Here is a 19,651-nt window from a genome sequence, read left to right on the forward strand (position 1 = left end):
CAGGTGCTGCCCCTCGGGATTGGCAGGATGAGTCTCTAAGCCCGCCTCCTCGGCTCACTTTGCGCCCTCTGATGGGCTAAGACTTGTGACAGTCGAGCCCTCTACTTGCGCCTGCGCCGCCGCGCTCTCTGATTGGCCGTCCCCTGGCCCGTCGGGCCACGCCCTCCACGCTTCGCGCCCTGTGATTGGAGGGAGCCGGCCGCCGGCGGCTCCGCCCCTTCCCCCGCGTTTGTTGGTTCCGTGCTGCTCGGGGCCCGGCCGGGACGGAGGCGGCCAGAAGAGCGGAGGGGAGAGCCCGGGCGCGCGCATGGTGAGACCCTCCTCCCCCCCAGTGCCATGGGGTGACCCCCCCATACAGCCACAGGGAGGAGGGTGGGAGACACCCCCCAGCTACAAGGGGCGAAGGGAGCCCCTAAGGGGGAGGGGTGCCCTCCTGATCTCCTGGGGAGCAGCACAGACCCTGAAGGGGAGCAAAGGGGGACCCCCCCTCCACAGATGTGGCTGGGTGATGGGCTGCGGTTACTCAGCTGCGCTGCCCCCCTCTGCGTGGCCTGCCTGAGGGTGTGAAAGATCCCCAGCATCTGCAAGGGGGGGGGCGGCGGCTTACCCCGGACTCAGATGCTGCCACCTCTGGGGTGGGGAAGCTGGGGAACGGCTGTGCAAAACGCCACACGGGGATGGCTGGCCCGGTGCAGAGATGCAGCTACCTCTGGGGCGGGGCAGGGCAGCTGGGAGACGACATCCTGGAGTGTTGCAGTTTTGGAGAGGGAGTGGGGGGACCTGGGCTCTGCCCTGGGAAGAGGATGTTTTGGGGTTGTTAAGGGAGGTGCTGCGGGCCCTGCCGTGCTAAGCTGGAGCTGTTAAGCTCCCATGTGAGGGTGATTAGTGAACAGGGCCCGGCATCACTGCCGGGGCATGTGACTGCGATTAGTGCCGGGAAGGCAGGCTGGTCTGACCGGCTCTGCCCAGCCCTGCCCTGCCCTGCCCTGCCGGCTGCTGGGAGCGGCTGGCCTGGCTGTGGCTTCTGGCCTGAATAGCCATTTGGGTCCAACTGGTGTTCTCATGTCCATGGGGGGTGGAGTGGGGTCTAGTGGTTAGAGCAGGGGGCCTGGGAGCCAGGACTCCTGGGTTCTGTCTCAAGCTGTTACTTCACCATTGCAGGTGCTGGCTGGGATGTGGAGATGGCAACGAGCGAGCCTGGCTCACCGACGCGGGAAGGGATGGTGCTGTCCCAGGAGGAGACTGGGCTGAGCCCCACAGACACAGGTGAGTCTCTGCCTGCTGCATGCCCCCTATACTGGGGAAAAGAGGGTGCAGAGTTGCCCCTATCCTGTGGTCAGGAGTGGTAGCGGGGCCATCCTGGGCTGGGGCCACTAGTTCCCACTGGGGACCTCTGCCCCACAGTGGGGAGGCCCTCCAAGCCTGATTGCTCTCTCTCCATCCTAGGAAGGGGCATGTGGGGGACGCTGGGGCCTGGCACAGACAGATTACCCCTAAATTGGCCATCTAAGGGGCAAGGGAGACATCAGTGGGTAGCAAGGCTCTTGGGTTCTAGCCTCGGCTCTGGGATGGGAGTAGGGCCTAGTGGTTAGAGCAAGGTGGGCTGGGAGCCAGTCTCCTGGGTTCTCTCCTGTCTCAGTGAGTCTGTCCTTTGCCCCTCAGGTGAGGACGAGCTCAGCACTGACTTGGAGGAGCTGCCTGCCCCACAGAGCAACGGGCCCATGAGATCGGCTGATGGCCTGGGGGATGCCCAGGAGGAGTCGAGCGACAAGGATCTGTCAGACTCTGCCTCCACTGACACCGCCTTGGAGGACTCGAGCGAGTTCAGGCGGCCCTTGATGGTGGGGGCTTGCGAGGTGGGGGCCCCCCCGGCCCCTCCCACGCGCCGTGACGAGGACGTGACGGCCGCCAGCTGGCGGGCGCGCCGGAAGCACGTCTTTGTGCTGAGTGAGGCCGGCAAGCCCATCTACTCGCGCTATGGCAATGAGGAGGCCTTGTCCTCCACCATGGGCGTCATGATGGCGCTGGTGTCCTTCATCCAGAGCGGCGACAATGCCATCCGCTCCATCTACTCGGGTAGGCCAGGACTGGACTGCAGGGCAGGGGTCTGAGCAGGGGGTGTCTCCCCTGGCAGTCAGGGCCGGGTGCTGGGGGGGGAACTGTGGGGTGGGGGGCTGGTCAGGGGGTGTTCTCCCCAGCAGTCGGGGCTGGGTGCTGGGGGACCCTGCTGCGGGGTGGGGCACTGGGCAGGGGGCGATCTCCCAGCAGTCAGGGCCGGGTGTTGGGGCACTATGGTGGGGGCGGGGGACTCAGTAGAGGGTGCTCTCCCCTGCCAGTCAGTGCTGACCCGTACAAATAATTTAATTCCTTAAAAATCCATAACATTTGCCCTCCAACAGTTGAGGTGTGAACCCCAGTGTCCTGGCTGTTGGAGCTTGGGGGACTCCGTTCCACCTTTCTAATTTGCCCCCACCCCAGTTCCAGTTGGAGGGGGGAAATTAGTCACTGTGTTATCCAGCTGCTGTGCTCCACCCCAGAGGCGGCTGCCTGTTGGTGCTGGACTAGGCCGCTGTGGGGTGCGGAGGCTGTACACCTATCTAGGGGGATTTAGAGTGATGAGGAGGCTGGGACACTGGCAGGCCTGTGTCCCCACACCTTGCCGAGTGCCCCTGGGCATTGGATGCATTAATATCTCCCAGGGGAGCCATGCTGAGATTAGCCCTCAGCGGCCGCCACGTCGCACGGAGTGTATAGGACAGGACAACTCAAAGGCAGTGGAATGGGACACGGGGCCTTTCCACTCTAGTGGGTGCTGGCTCCCATCCAGCCCCAGGGCAGGGGACTGGCTGGCTCAGGGGGTTGGGAGTGGCACTCAGGGATGTCCTGGGAGCAGGGGAAGCTCACCATCTCCGCGTCTGCTCCTCCACCCCAGACGACCGGAAGCTTGTGTTCGTGCAGCAGGGCCCGCTGGTGCTGGTGTCGGTGTCGCGGACGCTGCAGTCGGAGCAGCAGCTGCGCCAGGAGCTGCTCTACGTCTATTACCAGATTCTCAGCATGCTGACCCAGGTGAGCATCACCCGCATCTTCGAGCGCAAGAAGAACTACGACCTGAGGCGCCTGCTGGCCGGCTCCGAGAAGATCCTCGACCGCCTGCTCAACCTGGTGGAGTCAGACCCCAGCTTCCTGCTGGGGGCAGTGCGCTGCCTCCTCTTGCCCGCCTCCCTGCGGGATGCCCTGGGTGCCCTGCTGCAGAAGGCCATCACCCCTAACTTGGTCTTCTCCATCCTGGTGGCCCGCAGCCAGCTGGTCACGGCGGTGCAGGAGCGGGCAGTGATCGAGGAGTGCCGGCTGGAGCCCACCGACCTGCACCTGCTGCTCAACCTGATTGGGGCCAGCTCCGCCTTCCAGGCTGGAGAGATCTGGACGCCCATCTGCCTGCCCCGCTTCAACCCCGACGGGTATTTCTATGCCTACATCTCCTATCTGGATGCCGAGTGCACCGTCTGCCTGGTGCTGCTCTCCACCGACAAGGAGTCCTTCTATGCCGTCTCGGACTGCAAGAAGCGGGTGGAGGAGGCCATGCGGACGCAGGGCTCGCTGCAGGCGCTCTCGGGCGGCCTGCAGAGCCCCTCCTATGGCGTGGGGCAGGTGGGGGTGCCTGACCTGCGGCATTTCCTCTACAAGCCACTGGATATCCCAGAGAACTACCGCCAGCTGCCCCAGTTCACCAGGTACCAGGGCGCGCTGGGGGTGGCAACACTTGGGTCTGGCTTTGGTCATTGGGGAGCAAAGGATAGGTCATGGCGGTGGCTTGGAATTCTGATTTTAAGGCTAAGCCGTGCTTAGGTGCAGGATCTCCAAGGTATTGATGGTAGGGGGTGCCAGGGTGTGGCGGGCTCGGCAGGGCACGCTCTACCCTGGCAGTCGGGGCCAGGCGCCGTGGGTTTGCTGTGCTGCAGGAGCAGGGCATTCTCTCCTGGCAGTCAGTGCTGGGCTCTGGGGGGCACCGTGCTGCAGGGAGGGAGGTGGGGGTCAGCAGAGCTGTCCTCAGTTTGCATGGAGGTGTTATGCAACTACATGCTTCACCCCAGAGGCAGTTGCATTTGAGCCCCAGGCAGGCGCTCCCTGCTCGTGCAGCCTGTAGAGCGCTTTGTGGCCAATGCAGTGGAGGGTGGCTAGGATGTGCCAGCTGGACAGACGACCTCCCAAGGAGACAGCTGTCCTCCCTCAGCCCCTGCAGCGCCAGGGCGAGTTAATCTGGCCTTTTTCAGTCACGGCTTTAAATAGGGCATATCATGCGCTTCCCAACAAGGAGGCATGTGTGTGAGAATGGGCGGATCACAGGGTGGAGATGCCCTGGGATGCACAGCAGCATGCTGGGAATTCAGGGGCCTTGGCAGTGCCATCACGTGGAGGCCTGGTGGGGGTAACTCAGTGCCAGGGGAGGGGAGCTCTGACATCACTCTTTGGAGAGCTAAGATCTTCCTAATGAACCTCCCAGCGCCCCCGAGAGAAAGGCAGGTGACACTGTTTGTGTGTTATAAATGGGGAAACTGAGGCACGACATGCTCTTATGTGCAGGAAGGGCAGGAGTAGAACCCGGGAGTCCTGGCTCTCAGCCCCCCGTTCTACCCTACTAGACCCCCCTCTAGCAAGGGGGAGCAATATTGTAGGGTGCTGAGAGGCCATGCCAGGGTGGGAATGGTCAGTATAGGGCGGTTAATGAACCGATTTACCCCATACAACAATCCTTCCTGTCAGCTGGACTTGGGCTGGAAACGGGGTCTCTGAACTTCCTGTTCCCAGCCTGAAACGTAAGTGATTGGCACTGATTCACGATACACATTAGTCAGTCGCATGGGCTCGTCCGGCCCAGCGTTTCTCCCCCACTCCACCAGATCAGAATAGGGGCCTGCCTGTCCCGGGACCTCCTCCCAGTCCTGGATCAGAACAATGGGCTTGTCTACCCTGATATGAGGGACTGGATAGCTGTACACCAAATACTGCAAATGGATTGGGATCTCTGGTCTTCCCTGCCTTGTGGTAGTAGAACGAAGGCCCATCATGCGAACCAGAAGGGCAAAGCCAGCTGTGGGATTCTACAGGACCCCTGAGTTAGCCGGTGGGACTCCCTGCCACAGGATACAGGGGCTGACAGCCCCACAGGCCCCAGGAATATCTGGAAAATCTCAAACCAAAGGCAGGGTTTTGGCAGGGCTGCTCTGGGACATGTGCCCCACCCCAGAGGGAGCTGAATTTCGGCAGCGGGCAAGCACTGACCATTGGAGGCTAGGAAGCAGTTTCCTTTGAGATTCCTCTGGTGGTCAGGATGCTGTGCTAGATGAGCTCATGCTCCAGCCGTTCCTAGGTTTCCTTCTAGCTCAGCATTCTCCCTGTGATCCTGGTTCTGTGTGGTGCAGAGTGAAGACACTGGTAGTAGCAACAGCAGGAAGGGGATGGGTGCTTGGTCTCCACGTCTAATCCCCTCTACCTGGCATCTCTCGCCCCCGCAGCCCGGAGCTGGAGGGGCCGTATTGCAATGAGGAGGAGCAACACCGGCTCTTTGACCTCTACCATTACCTGCACAGCCGCATCCACAGCACTTCTCGTCCCCTGCGCCTCATCTACCATGTGGCCGAGAAGGAGACGCTGCTGGCCTGGGTAAGGCGGGGCACAGATCAAAGCATCTGGGGGAGCAGGGCCATGGGTCCTCATCTCCCTAGGATAGCAGCAGGGCCCCTCTGTCTCCCAAAGAGAGCCAAGGGGACCCCTACTACTCACTCACAATTGACTCAGGCTCTCTGCAAACTCAGGCAGCATTGCTCACATTTGGGGCAGTTCCCCCACTTAAAGTGATTGGCTCAGGTTCTCTGACAGACTCTGGCAGCGTCGCTGCGCCTGTTACGCCTGGAGCACCTCCCCTTTCAGAGTGATCAGCTCAAGTTCTCTGTGTTTGTGACACTGCTTTTATGTTTTCAAGGTTTTCTTCCCAGCTAGGAGGGCAAGACGCTCACTCAATTTGTAACAGAAAGCTGAGCCGCTGCTGTGATGACGTGATTCCAGCAATTGCCCTTAGGCATGAGCTTAGATTGCCTGGGCCTTCATGTGGCCTTGGCTGGGGACTTGGGAGAGACCACTTCCTGTCTCAGTAATATTCTAGTATGAAGAGGGTGGGACTTCCTGCTCTGTCCTTTCTATCTCGCATTGGAGTCATCCCTGCTCCCCTAGCAGGAAGCACAGTGGTGCCTGGCATGGGAAGTGATCCCCACGCCCTGACCAGTCCTGTCTGGCTAGCTGGGGTGATGGGTCAGGCTGCTCGTTCCCAGCATTCCAGTGTCAAGGCCCCATGTGCGGCAGAATTCCCAGACTGTTGAGGGGCGTGCTTGGGACTGGGATAAGCACCCTAGCATGATGTATCCACTCGTGTAATCGGCAGCGATGTGCTTGCAACATCAGTAGGTTTCAGAGTTAACACGTGTCCCATTGGAACAGATAGCTCATGTTTCTCCTGGCTGTTGTACTGACAGCTCCATATGGGTTTAAAGCTTCTGCTGCCTCCCTGAGGGCTAATGATGACAGGAAGCTGGGGCATGGGGTCGGAGAGGGAAGGCAGGAGAGGAGACGGTGCCAGGTATTGGGGAGAGGATGAGTTGACCTGTCTTTTTTTTTTTTTTTTTCCCCCCCTTTCTCCTCTCCAGGTCACCAGTAAATTCGAGCTGTATACTTGCTTCAGCCCCCTGGTGACCAAGGCTGGCGCCATTAATGTCCTCACCAAGCTGCTGCGCTGGATCAAGAAGGAGGAGGACCGGCTCTTCATTCGCTACCCCCCCAAGTACTCCACCACACCCAACCCTGGGAAGGGCACCAAGGGGAGCCGGCCTGATGGCGCTGAGAATGGATTTTTTGCTGGCCTCTAAGCCTGGGCCTGTTTTACCCAGGACCCCCTGCATTTCACTTGTGGCTGGATAACTTAGGGGGGACATCCCCTCTCCTCTTTGAACGAGGTGGTTGGGGAACCCCCCACAGAAACCCACACTAGGAGCTAGCTCAGGCTTGGCCGGCTCCTGCTGGGGTGGTCACGATGCGTGGTTGCCTATTTTGTCTTATTTATTGGCCTACTCATGTTTCCGAGCTGGAGCTTCACTTTGGGCCTCGTGCTCCAGGCTGATATGGGGCGCGTAGTGAGCTTATGCTCTGGATCGCTTTGTTTGTTGTGGGCAAGGCCTGTATCAAAGGACTTCACCTGCATGGTTGAGCTGAGGTTGGGTTCGGCTTATTCTGTCTCCTTTCCGTGTTGGATGACAGAAGCTGTTCTCCCAGTGCTCAGCTCCATTCCCTGGAGTCTCTGCCTTCTGCCCTCTCCCTCGAGGCGTGGATCGGCCACAGGCCCCTTACTAACTCCTATGAAATGGGCTGTGATTCTCCTTCCTTTGGATGAATTGTGGCTAATTGCACCACGACCTGCTTTGAAACCATTTTTTCATCATCGTCTGCTCTTTAAAAACTCAAGACCGAAATGAGTTTAGATTTCTCGCAGGGCCCGGAGGTCAGTGGCTCATATGTGCCAATAGATTTAACTGGGCACTGGGTCTGGAAACAGAGCTGTGTGCGCGGTGGGAGGGAGATTATCCTCCACCCCCATGCACATGCTCCTCTCGATGCTGTAAATTGGAAGTGGGTGTTGGAGATGCCCGCCATGTGGCGTTCTCCCTCCCTGGGCTGGTCGTGTTAGTTAATACCTGCACCAATGCACTCTCCCCTGCCTGTGTTAATTTAATTTCCTTTTGGAAAGACAGATCCTTTCACAGGAAGATTTGAAATGCTCTTTGAAAGCAACTAACTGCTTCCCTCCTTTACTAGTGACGTTTGTGCCCTGCCCTGCGTTAACTGGGCTGCCCCTTCACTTTTTTCAGTCTCCTTGTCCAGCCTGGTTGCTAGAAAGAAGGGCTGTTTGTGCTTTTGCTCAGCTCCCCTGGGGCCTTAGCCCTTTTGATCTGCAGTGGGAGCAAAAGGACGTGTGATTGACCCAGAATCCCTTGGGCCTGTTTCTCACAGAAAAATCATCCCATGCCTGCCTGCATCTCCTTTTAATTTGTGTTTAGGTGCTCCGGACCCGGCGGGGTTGGGGAAGTGGAGAGTTTTCACATGCATGACGAGCTGTGCCTAGAACCATCTTGGCTGGCTGTCAGATGAGGTGGCCAGTTCAACTGAGAATCAAAGTCTTATTAAAAAGTTGTTTTGATAAGGGAACACGTGTCTTGCTCACCAGCCAGCAAAGGATCTTGACAAGGGAAGGGGGAGTTGGTGCTTACTGAATACCATGGCAAGATTTCTGCCCCTAGTGATGCTTAAACATTTGTCATGCTAACTCTCTGCCTTAGGTTGTCATTTTCCATCCCTGCAGCATTCTCCTTTTGGCAGGGGGAGGTCCATAAACATTTGTCATGCATCAGCACATCTAACTCTGCCTGATGGTTTTTGATCTCCAGGCCAAGTATTATGCCAAAGGTGGACTGTGTTCCTCTATGCTGGCAATACTGCTGCCATGCTCCACCCCAGAGGCAACTGCAGGTCAGTGCCTTCTGCAGTACTTTGTGCTTGTTCAGCAGGAACAGAGCTATACAAATCAGAGATGAATCCGGTGCTAGCATGTTCCAGCAGTGAAGTATATCTTTGGGGCTGAGCCTCTGCTGTTTTAAATGAGTATATCTTGGCTGCTGGCAATGGAGTGAGGTGATTTTATGGCAGCCGAGGAACTAGCCCTGCCAGTCAATTCCTAGCCACATGGTCACTCCATATCCTATAAGGAAAGGCAGCAAGCTCAGCCGCTCTTCAAGAGTGAAGGGGAGCAGCATGGCATGGTAGAAGGGCCATTACTGAGTGATAGTCATAGCTCTTCTTTGTGGGGTTTTGCCTTCTGGCCCCCAGGCTGTGAATTTACTCTGCTGCTTCAAGTCTGTGTGCGCTGCTGCGGTGCAGAGAGCTGCGGTGCAGAAATAAAGCTGCAGCCTGCGCCGTCTTCGCTCCCAGCACTGGAAATAGAAGCGCGGATGCAGCCAGGGTTCAGAATTCGAGGTGAGCCTCACAGCCGTGTGTTATTTTAAGATGCAGCCAGCGCTCGCCCCCTGCCACAAGCCGTGCGCACGCAGGCTCTGCAAAGCTGGGCTTTGGCGCCAGCGCTCAGAGAGGTCCAGTCCCACGCAGGGCCCGAGGCAGGGTGCAAGTAAACCGGGGCCTGCTGCCTGGGGCTCGGCCTCATGCCCTGGTCTGGCTGCCTGGGGAGGGGATGGTGCTGGGCACTGGTGCCTGCTAAGCCCCCCTCGTTGCTCATTCCATGCCAAGCATGAGAGCGCCCCACCTGCTGCTGTCTACCCAAGCCCAATGCCACCCCCCTGCCATGTTCTGGGGCCCGGGGGAGCCCCACAGGGGGCCTGCACAGAAGCTCATCTTCCTGAGGCACCTCTGAAGATGCCCGGGGGGGGGGACAAGTGCTGGTCCCCCCTCCCAAGAATGGATGTAATCCAGCCATCCCACTGTAACCCACTAGCCCCCAGGGCTGGGGAGAGAACCCAGGAGTCCTGGCTCCCAGTCCTCCCCTCCCCCCACCCCTCAGTGAGGGGTTTGCCCCTCCCTTTTCCCCAAGAGGAGGGGGCGGGGCGGGGTCCTGGCAGTTGGTAAACACAGCGCACGAGCTCAACTCAGGGGGGCGGGGCTGCAGCGACCGTTGGAAAAAAGGCGGGGGAAAAAAGCGCGGGAGGGGGCAGCGGCTGAGGGGCGGGGAAGTTTCAAGGCTCCCCTCCATGGTGTGAATAGGCGCCTGTGTTAAGGCCCTACCCCCCACACTTTTCAAGGCACATAGGGCCATGGAGGGGAATAAACACGGTGAGAGGAGGACGGGGCAGAGGGGGAATGGCCCTGGCCCCTCATGGGGTGGATAAATCTGTGGCAGTCCCACAATGCCCTGCTCCCTCACGCCAAGGCGGGCAATCCCACAATGCCCTGCTCCCTCACGCCAAGGGGGGCAATCCCACAATGCCCTGCTCACGCCAAGGGAGGCAATCCCACAATGCCCTGCTCCCTCACACCAAGGGGGCCAATCCCACAATGCCCTGCTCTCTCACGCCAAGGCGGGCAATCCCACAATGCCCTGGTCTCTCACGCCAAGGGGGGCAATCCCACAATGCCCTGCTTCCTCACGCCAAGGGGGGCAATCCCACAATGCCCTGCTCCTTCACGCCAAGGGGGGCAATCCCACAATGCCCTGCTCCCTCACGCCAAGGGGGCCAATCCCACAATGCCCTGCTCTCTCAATCCCACAATGCCCTGCTCTCTCATGCCAATGAGGCGTCAATCCCACAATGCCCTGCTCTCTCATGCCAATGAGGCGTCAATCCCACAATGCCCTGCTCTCTCATGCCAAGGGGGACAATCCCACAATGCCCTGATCTTTCACACCTAGAGGAACAATCCCACAATGCTCTGCTTGGTCACGCCAAGGGGCGGTGAGCCTATAATGTCATTCTTGCTCATGCCATGGGGCGGCCACCGCACAGCTCCCTGCTCCGTCTCGCCACAGGGCACCGATGCCACAGTATCCTTGTCGCTCACACCATGGGTCTGCAATCCCCGAATGCCCTTCTCTGTCTTGCCACCTGAGGGCTAAATCCATGGCAATCCCACAGTGCCCTTCTCCCTCATACCATGGGGCGGATAAGTCCCCTAGAAAGCCCAGTTACAAGCTTGACCTGAATTTTCTGTACCACGAAGAAATTCCTTTTTTTTTATCCTCTCCCCAGCTCCCAGCGACTTTGCACCCAAGGCAGAGGAGCTGCTATTGCTGGTGAAACGACTGCAGAATGGTATTTGGGAGCTGAGTCTGGTGATTAAACAACCAGGAGCCAGGACTCCTGGTTTCTTCTCTCCCCAGCTCTGGGGGGGGCAGGTCTGGGGTCTAATGGATTAGAGCATGGGGGTTGGGAGCCAGGACTCCTGGGTTCTATCCCCAGTTCTGGGAGGGGTATGGGGCCTAGTCGTCAGAACTGGAGTCTGGGAGTGTGGGCTCTTGTGTCCTTTTCTAGGCTCTACCAGTGACTGATTTCTCTCTGCCTCAGTTTCCCCCCATTAAGTGAAGGCAGGAATAACTCCTCTTCCCCGAGGCATGCTCAAAAGAGTTTAGGGTGAAGGCCGAGTGGTAGGAATACAACACTCGTTGAAGGCGTCCCTTCTCTTTCTCTCTGCAGCAGGGACCCTAGAGCCCCGCATTGATGACCTGGTAGGAAGGATCAGCAAACTGCAGAAAGGTGAGGGGAGGGAAGGCCGGGGTCATCTCCTCCCATTACAGAGCGCACTGGCCTGCAGCCCACTCCCTCAGCACCCTTTACTGCCATGTCACCCTGCTCCTGATTTCAGCCCCTCACTACCTGCCCACAGGGGCTCGATTGTACTCTCAGTGAGAGCTTGTTTACCAGACAGCCGTACTACTGTACCCCAGGGGAGCACCCCTACACCAGGAGCAGAGACCATTTTCTAGTTTAGCTTACACTGCTTTGGAAGCGGTGTATAAACGACCGCGTGGACTTCAGAGCAGGGACTCTGGATTTCACCCAGGGTGACAGAAATCAGACTCAGTCTCTTGGAATTGCGTGGATCTATATAATCCATCCATCCCCATGGACACCTAGTTTTCTATAGCTAGCTATGCCCATACTGACACTTCCTTCCATCCACACACACCCCACTATCCATCCCCATATACACCTCTCCATCCGTCCCTATGTACACCTATTTTTCTATAGCAATCTATCCCCCCACACCCCTCTATCCACCCATCCATCCCTATACACACCCTTCCATCTACCTGTGTCTATACACCCTTTCCATCTATCTATCCATCCCTCCGTCCCCATTACAAACTCCACTTATCCAGCCCCATAGACACCCCGCTATCTATCTCCCTACACCTTCACCCCTAACCCATTTGGTCTCTCTGTAGCTAAGCAGGCTCTGACCCAGGAGCTGCATGATGGCAGGGCGCGCAGTGAGGAACTGCAGGCAGAGTTGGAGGAGCGTAAGTCACCCTCGGCCCCACCCAGCACCGCTCCCTGCAGCTCACATTGCTGATCAGGTCTTTGGCCCAGATCCCCACAGGTGCCTAACTCCCCTAAGCACCTGATACCTTTGAGGATCTGGGCCGTTGCATCTTTCCAGCTCTCTGGTAGCGGGCCCCTTTGCACCGTGGGCTTCTTCACTACCCATCTGGACCCACTAGTCAACAGGTGAGTCACATCCCCGAGCCCCAGAGGATGCAGGCCCCCAGCCTTGTCTTTTTCCTGCCCCCCTTGCAGTGAATGATGAGAAGTCGAACCTGGAGGAAATCTGCAGCCAGAAGCAAGGTGAGAGCAGGCCTTTAACAGGAGGACTGGCAACTTGGCTGAGTCACACAAGGAAGGGCTGGCCAGTGGGGATAAGGGTACTGTCCACTTTGGTACAGCACTTTGAGAACCATTGATGAAAAGGACTCGAGAAGAGACAGGTGTTACCACTACCAGCCGGTCACACAGGCTGTAGCTTGCATACAATTCAGGATCCAGGCCTAACCACCATCTGTCCCCAAACTCCCAGCCCCCTCTATTTCAGGGACTTCCTGCATCTCTGCCCATTCTCTCCCGTCAGGGATGCTGTGTGCCACTCAGTTCCCCCCCCCAGGGACTTTATGTGCCCCCATTGCCCCCTCCCTTCATACTACGATCCCCTGATCTCCCCCATCCCAGGGTCTCTGTGTGCTTCCCATTCTCCCCCTCCCCCATACCACAGCCCCCATTCTCCCCCCATTCCAGGGCCTTTGTATGTTACCCATAGCAGAGAACCCCTCATTCTCCTCCCAACCACAGCCTGTCCCCCCCATTCCCGAGTCCCCCGATCTCCCCCCATCTCAGTGCCTCTATTGCCTTTCCTCTCATACCAGTTTCCCCCCTGCCAGAAGCTCTGTGTGCCCCCTGCCAGGTCAAACTCTTCTTAGGTCAGTGGGAGCTGCCTGAGGGCAGGCCAGAGCGAGCACTCCAAGGGGAGTGGTGTGACCCCAGCAGGGATCAGTGCTCGGTGTCTCTCGGGGAGCCGTGTGCCCCACACTAACACGCATGTTCCTTCCAGAAGTCCTGCGGACCCTGCGGCTCCACTGTCATGAGACAGAGGCTGAGGCACAGAGGTGAAAGGGGGATAGTGCAGGGGATGGGGCGGAACGGGGAGTAGTGTGTATGGAGATAGACTAGATGGACAGAGTCACAAAGGGACTGAGAGACAAAAGAGAACCATACAGAGACAGGAATTCCTTGGTTTTGTCCCTGGCTCTGGGAGGGGAGTGGGGTCTAGTGGGTTTTCAAGGTGGGGGCTGGAAGCCAGGACTCCTGGGTTCTTTTCATGTCATTGCCTGATATTGAGCCTTCTGCTTCCCTGCCCATGTGCAAGGGTTGGGTAGATTCACCTGAGGAAGGCATCTTGGGATCAGATGCAGTCAAATAGGCTTGTCCTGTCCTCTGGGAGTCAGGCCGCCAGGCTCACCAGGCTGGGCCGCTCTTGTTCGCCCCGTGCAGGCAGCAAACACTCTCCCAGGAGCGGAAGCAGAGCATTGAGGAACTGGCAGCGAAGATCCAGGAGGAGAAGCTGAAGCAGAGGAAACAGAGGTACCTCCTACCACCCAGCCCCAGAGCGGACTGAACCAGGGATCTCCAGCTTTGTGAGCCGGGGTCTCTACCACTCCAACGTCCTGGAGATAGGCGCATGTCATACACAGCACCCAGTGGGTAGCACCTACGCTCGTCCTCAACCACTATGGGCAATGAGCAGGAGCGGGTCTCTGCTGCCAGCCTGGAGGGCAGTGCATTCTGGGATATCCTGCTGCACCGAGTCTGGATACTCCCTCTTCTCTCTGGGGTCCATGGGAATTTCACCTAGGCAGCCCAGATCCTCAAAGTAAATCCCTTAGAGGGCCTGGGCCGTCCATCCTGGGGGCAACCCCCTGTGTGTCAGCCAGGGCGAGCCATGGGAAAGAGCTCCGAGAGAGAGCATCCCAGTTTGCCCACTAGCCACCTGACCCTGGCGTGTGGTGTCCTGCCAAGCTAGCTCCCTCCTGCAGCCTGAGCCTGGGCATTCCTCTTTTATACAGGAAATTAATGACAAAAATTAGCCAGCTGCCAATCCTGTAGGGCAGAGGCGACGAATGCTCGGCCCGGTCAGTCACGGCTTTGCCACGGGCCCTCGCTTGCCAGTGACAGCTCACTGGAGAGAGCAGAGTCACTGTGGGAGTCTGGGGGTGAATTCAGCCCTTAGCATCTCTCTCTGTCTCACTCACACACTCACACACCCTGCTCTGTGGTTCTCTTGTGCGCAGAACCCTGCGCTCCCGGCACCCCAGCAGCCTTCTCTGCCCCATAGCAGCCCCTCCTTCACCCCATGTTCTTTACAGACTGGAATTTGAGCAGCAGCTGGACGAGCTGATGGAGAAGCACAAGACCCTCCAGGAGTGGCATGTAAGAGGGATTGGGGTGCCAGTGCTGTTTCTGTGTCACGTGGCATTGGGGTGGGGTCAAGCCCTGGGAGGGGACATGGGCATTTGTGGGAGGGTGTGGATTAGAGCAGGGAGTCTGACTGGGAGCCAGGACTCCTGGGTTCTCCTCCTGGCTCCGGGGGGAGGGCAGTCTAGTGATTAAAACGGGCTGGGAGCCGGGACTCCTGAAATCTCTCACTGGCCTTGAGAGGGGAGTGGGATCTATCAGTTAGAGCAGGGGGCTGAGAGCCAGGACGGGGCGGAGGACATGTGATGCTAGCAAAGGCCAAGGATGTCCTCCGTGCCAGCAAAATGCTAGCGATAGGGAACTGACATAAGGCCTATGGGCAGGAAACTCTTTAGCTGGTACAAGCTGCGTCTCCCCTTGGAGATTAGGCTTTAATCTGGGACGAGACCTGTTGCTGGGGGGTTAGTATGAGGGAAGACCATGGCTTCCCCCTCCACCTCCGCCAGAGATGCTTCCCCCACCCCATGGCAGCATGCTGTGTGGTGAATTCTCTCTCTCTCCTCTCAGAGCATGGAGAAGCTGGCTGCGGAGATCGGCAGCATGGCCGAGAGCAAGGAACATTTGCTGAACGAAGGTGATGAATCTCTCTGGGCCTCAGTTCCCATCTGTAAAATGGAAGAATAATCCTCCCTTGAGCCTGTCTTGTTTATTTAGAGAGCAGACGCTTGGGGACAGGGATTGTCTTTCACTCAGGGTCTGGCAGCACCTGTCAGGATGGGACCTTGATCTCAGACGGGATCTGTGCAGCACCTGGCACGACGAGGCCCTGATCTTGCTTAGGATCTGTGCAGCGCCTGGACAACAGGGCCCTAATCTCAGTTGGGGTCCGCGCAAAGTACGGCACAATGGGGCCCTGATCTCGGTCAGGGTCTGTGCAGAGCCCGGCACGACGGGGCCCTGATCTCCGTCTGTGCAGAGATGTCTTGGTCTAGGAGCTGGGCCCCATCTGCTCCCACTGAGATCCCAGCCCCAGAGTTATGCTGCCCCATGACGCTGTTTCTGTCTTTTGTCCTAGACAAGCTGATCCAAGACAACCTGGCCCAGGTTGAGAAGCAGCTGGACTCCCTGCCCCAGGCAGGGGCAGCTCCCAGCGAGGAGAGGATGTTCCTGAAGAGCCAGGAGGCCAGCACTACCCTGTGAGTGCTGAGTGCCGCCAGCCCTGTGCCAGTCACTGGGGGAGCAATATTGCATGGATACACTGCGAGCAGGACTCCTGGGTCCTATTGCCAGGTCTGGGAGGAGCGTGGGGTCTAGTGTGTAGAGCGAGGGGACAAGGATCCAGGACTCCGGGGTTCTCTCCCTGGCTCTGGGAGAAGAGTGGGGCCTAGTGTTTAGAGCAGGGCGACTGGGGGCCAGGTCTCTATTCCTGCCATGAAAGCATCCATCTAGGTCATTGCGGAGAGCACGATAGGACAGCGCTGGCAGGGGTCCGCCAGGGACAGGCATTTAGCAAGGTGAGTGCAGAGAGTCATTCCCAGCACATCCTGTCCTGCCTGGGTGCTGTCCGTCACCAAGATGTCTGGCTGTTCACTGCCTTCTTTTGTCCCCAGGCAGCTGTTCCATCAGGAAAACAAGAGAGCGACCGAGTATCTGGAGGCAGCATCGCACCATCACTCAGATCTGCAGCAGAAGTACAAGAGGTGAGCGTGGGGCAGGCTGGGAGCCAGGACTCCTGGATTTGATCCTGGTTCTGGGAGAGGACTGGGGTCCAGTGGGTTAGAGCAGGAGACTTTGGGAGCCAGGACTCCTGGGTTCTAGCCCAGGTTCTGCAAGCTTGGTGCTGAGGCCGCTGCTTTGTGGGCACAGTCAGTCCAAGGCCATGACCTGTTTGTCCAGGAAACTCCCCTGGGCCAGTCCCAACTTGGTGAAGCTCCCTCCATGTTTCTAGTGGATTATGGGAGTCCTCATTGTCCTTACTGCTCTGCCCTCTTGGGTAACGGCTGCATTCCCCCCCAGCAGTGGCTGCATTTTTCTGCTGGGAGGAAAGGACCCTCCCAAATCCCTTCTTCCCTGCGAATGGTGAGGGGCCCAGCCAAGCGCTCCCATTGTTTGATTATAACAGTTCTTTCTGCTCTCTTTCAGGCTGATGGCTGAGCTGGAAGCCCATCAGGTGAGGAATGGTAGCGACAAAGGGGAATCTCTGGCAGGGCTTGCTGCCATGCTAGGGGGCAGTGCTCGGCTAGATTGTCCACCGGAGTCTGACAGGGGATTGCCACACTGACAGAGTACCTCACGTGACCTGAGATGGGGCGGGGGTTAATGGGGAAGGGAGGGAAGGATGGAGAGGTGTGCGAGGCCTGGCTGGAGGTGTGTGACACTTGTCTGTCTGTCTGTCTGTCTGTAGATATGCAAGGGTTGGCTGGCTGGCTGGCTGGCTGAAGGTGTGTGATGTCTGACTGGCCAACTGGCTGGAGGTGTGCGAGGCCAGGCTGGCTGACTGGAGGTGTGCGAGGTCTGGTTGGCCGACTGACTGGAGGTGTGCGAGGCCTGGCTGGCCGACTGACTGGAGGTGCGTGCGTTGGGCCTGGTTGGCTGCCTGGTTGGCTGGTGTGCGAGGCCTGGTTGGCTGCCTGGTTGGAGGTGTGCGAGGTCTGGCTGGCCGACTGACTGGAGGTGTGCGAGGCCTGGTTGGCTGCCTGGTTGGAGGTGTGCGAGGCCTGGCTGGCCGACTGACTGGAGGTGTGCGAGGCCTGGTTGGCTGGCCGCTTTCCTGGCTCTGGGTCCCCCAGGATGCTCAGCAATCACTCGTACCCCTTTGGCTTTCACGTTGAGGGAGCTGGGACAGCTGAGGGGCTGAGTGGCCTCTGGGGCTGGGCGCTGGGACCCACACCCCTACCCCTCCAGGCTGCTGGCCTAAAACATGCCCAGCAGTGCAGCAGGGCCAGGTCCTGCGGCTGTTACCTGGAGTGGGCACTCGGGGCCGACTCCATCCCTCGCTGTTGGGGTGGGATCCAAGGCCTGTCACCGGGGGGCTGTGTGTTTGAGCGTTCTCACCCAGCGGTGTCCCACGGTCCCAGATAGGCCGGCGCGCCAACCCTCCCACATCTCCCCCCGTGACCGCTGCTCTGTGCTCTTCCCTGCAGCAGGGATCCAGGGACGGCTCAGCAGACATGGAAACAGCTGCCTAAAAGCCACTGCCCCTGCGAGAGCCGTAGCTCCTAGAACAGTGCCCCTGAAGATCGGCCTGGAGTTAAGTCTCCCCTGGACATAACTAGCTCCTCGTTATGAATAAAAAATCCTGCTGTACTTCCTCCTCCTGGTTATTGGACTCAGTACAGGAGCCATCTGTCCCGTTCTGCAGCCCACCGTTCAGGGAGGATGGGGATCGACTGGGGAGGGATCAGGGAAGCCCCACGAGAATGATTAAAGGGTTAGAAAACCTGCCTTGATCTATTTAGCTGAACAAAGAGAAGGTGAAGGGGTGACTTGATCCCCGTCCATACGTATCTACCTGGAGGACAAATATTTAATAACTGGCTAGCAGAGGAAGGTCTAACCCAATCCTACAGCTGGAAGTTGAAGCTAGACAAATTCAGCCTGGGAATAAGGCCAGAGTAATTAAGCAGTTTCCCAAGGGGCACGGTGGATTCTCCGTCACTGGGTGAAGCCACCTGGCTGAATCAATCCCCGCTGGCACCATTGGGCAGCAGCAGGTGACTGGGATCAGTGGTCATGTCGTGCCACTCGGTCTCTGTCCCACATCAGGGGCTGCAGCCGTGCTGGGGTCCCAAGTACATGAAGCTGAGCTGCCTGTGAGCGGGAGCTTCCTTGTGAGTCTTTTGGCTTCGTGCAGCGTCAGGGGCTCTCTCCATTTGCAGTTAGCAGTGCACTGACACCCGGACCCCCCAGTGCGGCCCCAGGGGGTTTGTGCTGCAGGGAGTGGGGTGGGAAGCTTATAGCTTTTCCCTAGATTTTAATTCACTTGGAGAAAAAACAGCACTAGACGGTGCTGTGTTGGTTCCCAGCTCAGGGGAGGGAGCTGTGGATAACAGATCGGATATGGCTGCCTTGCTCCATGCTTGCCTGAGTGGCGTATCCTGTGGAACTCCCTGCTGCAGGATATCAGGGAGGCAAAGAGCAAAGGTGAATTGAAATAACAGTGGATTTAACATTCCCATGAAGAGAACTGCCTCCCAGCTGGGGCATGCACGACTGGTCTCCAGGCTTCGGGCTCTGAGCCAGGGGGTGTCAGGAAGAGATTTCCTGCAGAGACAGGGCTCCAGAATGGCCGAACCATCGCTTGGCCCTGCGGCAGCAACTCCCATGTCCTCCCAATCCCTAGAGAGAGGGACGAGTGCGGCGGGGGCAGACGTCTCTCTGCGTGCTCATGGCTTCGTTGAGGCCGGGGACCCTAAGGGGGCCTGCGGCGCCCAGCAGAAGGTTAGTGGGAGAGCAGGCCCGACCCCAGAGACTGCCGGGGGGAGGGCAGCGTGTGCAGCCGCATTGTAGCAGAGCCACGTTTACCACGACACCTTTGGCTGCAGAGTTGGGCCACACGCCAAAGATCACAAGTGCTCTAGAACCCGCGGACTGCCGCAAAGTCGGCTGGGGCCTGGGTTCTGGGGGAGGGGAGAGGTCTGGTGGCTGGGAATGGGGGTGGGGTGGGGACTGGCAGCCAGGACTCCTGGGTTCTCTGATGCCCTTTGTTTTCCCCTCCTCCTCCCAGGACACTGACCCAACTTTGGGGGTTCCTGAGGTATCTAACCATGTGTCTATACCCGAAGATCTCCAGCCCCAAGATTGTCCGTCCGTCCATCCATCCCATGAACCCGAAGCTATCTGATCCTTTAGAAGGGGCTAGTTTGAGTCAACCTGCCTCGCATTTGCCAGATCCAAAGATGGCCGCTCCCTTTCGATGGTGCAGATTCGGTAGCGCTGAAGCGGACATGTTTGATCCTGGCGCTCGGGCTGAGCGGATTCCCTGTGGGCGTGGCCACCTTGGCTGATGCGCCCGTCACTCTCATGGGGGTGGCCATCTTGGATACGTGTTCTGCCGCCGGACATGGGGGTGGCCATCTTGGAAGCGGGCGGAGGCGGAGCGGGAAGAATGTCATAGCCCGGAGGGGGAGGAGGGGCGACCA

The 19,651-nt window shown here is 58.4% G+C and overlaps 2 protein-coding genes across 3 annotated transcripts; both read left to right on the plus strand.

Annotated features, from left to right (window-relative positions):
• Positions 1 to 243: 243 nt before the first annotated feature.
• LOC137155771 (vacuolar fusion protein MON1 homolog B-like) lies at positions 244 to 8,250 on the plus strand. 2 transcript variants are annotated; one of them, XM_067552181.1, is made up of 6 exons: positions 244 to 310; positions 1,162 to 1,266; positions 1,663 to 2,076; positions 2,933 to 3,731; positions 5,514 to 5,661; positions 6,699 to 8,250. In XM_067552181.1, the coding sequence occupies exons 2-6, from the start codon at positions 1,182 to 1,184 to the stop codon at positions 6,915 to 6,917; spliced, it is 1,665 nt and encodes a 554-aa protein (XP_067408282.1). In that variant the 5' UTR covers positions 244 to 310; positions 1,162 to 1,181; the 3' UTR covers positions 6,918 to 8,250. The 2 variants fall into 2 exon arrangements, with proteins under 2 accessions (XP_067408282.1, XP_067408283.1); XM_067552182.1 differs by lacking the exon at positions 1,663 to 2,076.
• A 2,099-nt stretch (positions 8,251 to 10,349) lies between these two features.
• On the plus strand, positions 10,350 to 17,803 carry LOC137155807 (synaptonemal complex central element protein 1-like). The gene is given in 13 exon segments (XM_067552235.1): positions 10,350 to 10,773; positions 10,776 to 10,859; positions 11,241 to 11,300; positions 11,993 to 12,067; positions 12,345 to 12,392; positions 13,150 to 13,204; positions 13,590 to 13,679; positions 14,462 to 14,525; positions 15,078 to 15,144; positions 15,586 to 15,706; positions 16,121 to 16,210; positions 16,653 to 16,680; positions 17,654 to 17,803. Coding segments are annotated over 13 exon segments (1,017 nt in total). The 5' UTR covers positions 10,350 to 10,583; the 3' UTR covers positions 17,699 to 17,803.
• Positions 17,804 to 19,651: the final 1,848 nt, after the last annotated feature.

Source organism: Emydura macquarii, unplaced genomic scaffold (genome assembly GCF_026122565.2).
Source record: "Emydura macquarii macquarii isolate MOO-44397 ecotype Brisbane River unplaced genomic scaffold, CSIRO-AGI_Emac_v2 contig_1386, whole genome shotgun sequence".
NCBI classification, from domain to species: domain Eukaryota; kingdom Metazoa; phylum Chordata; order Testudines; family Chelidae; genus Emydura; species Emydura macquarii.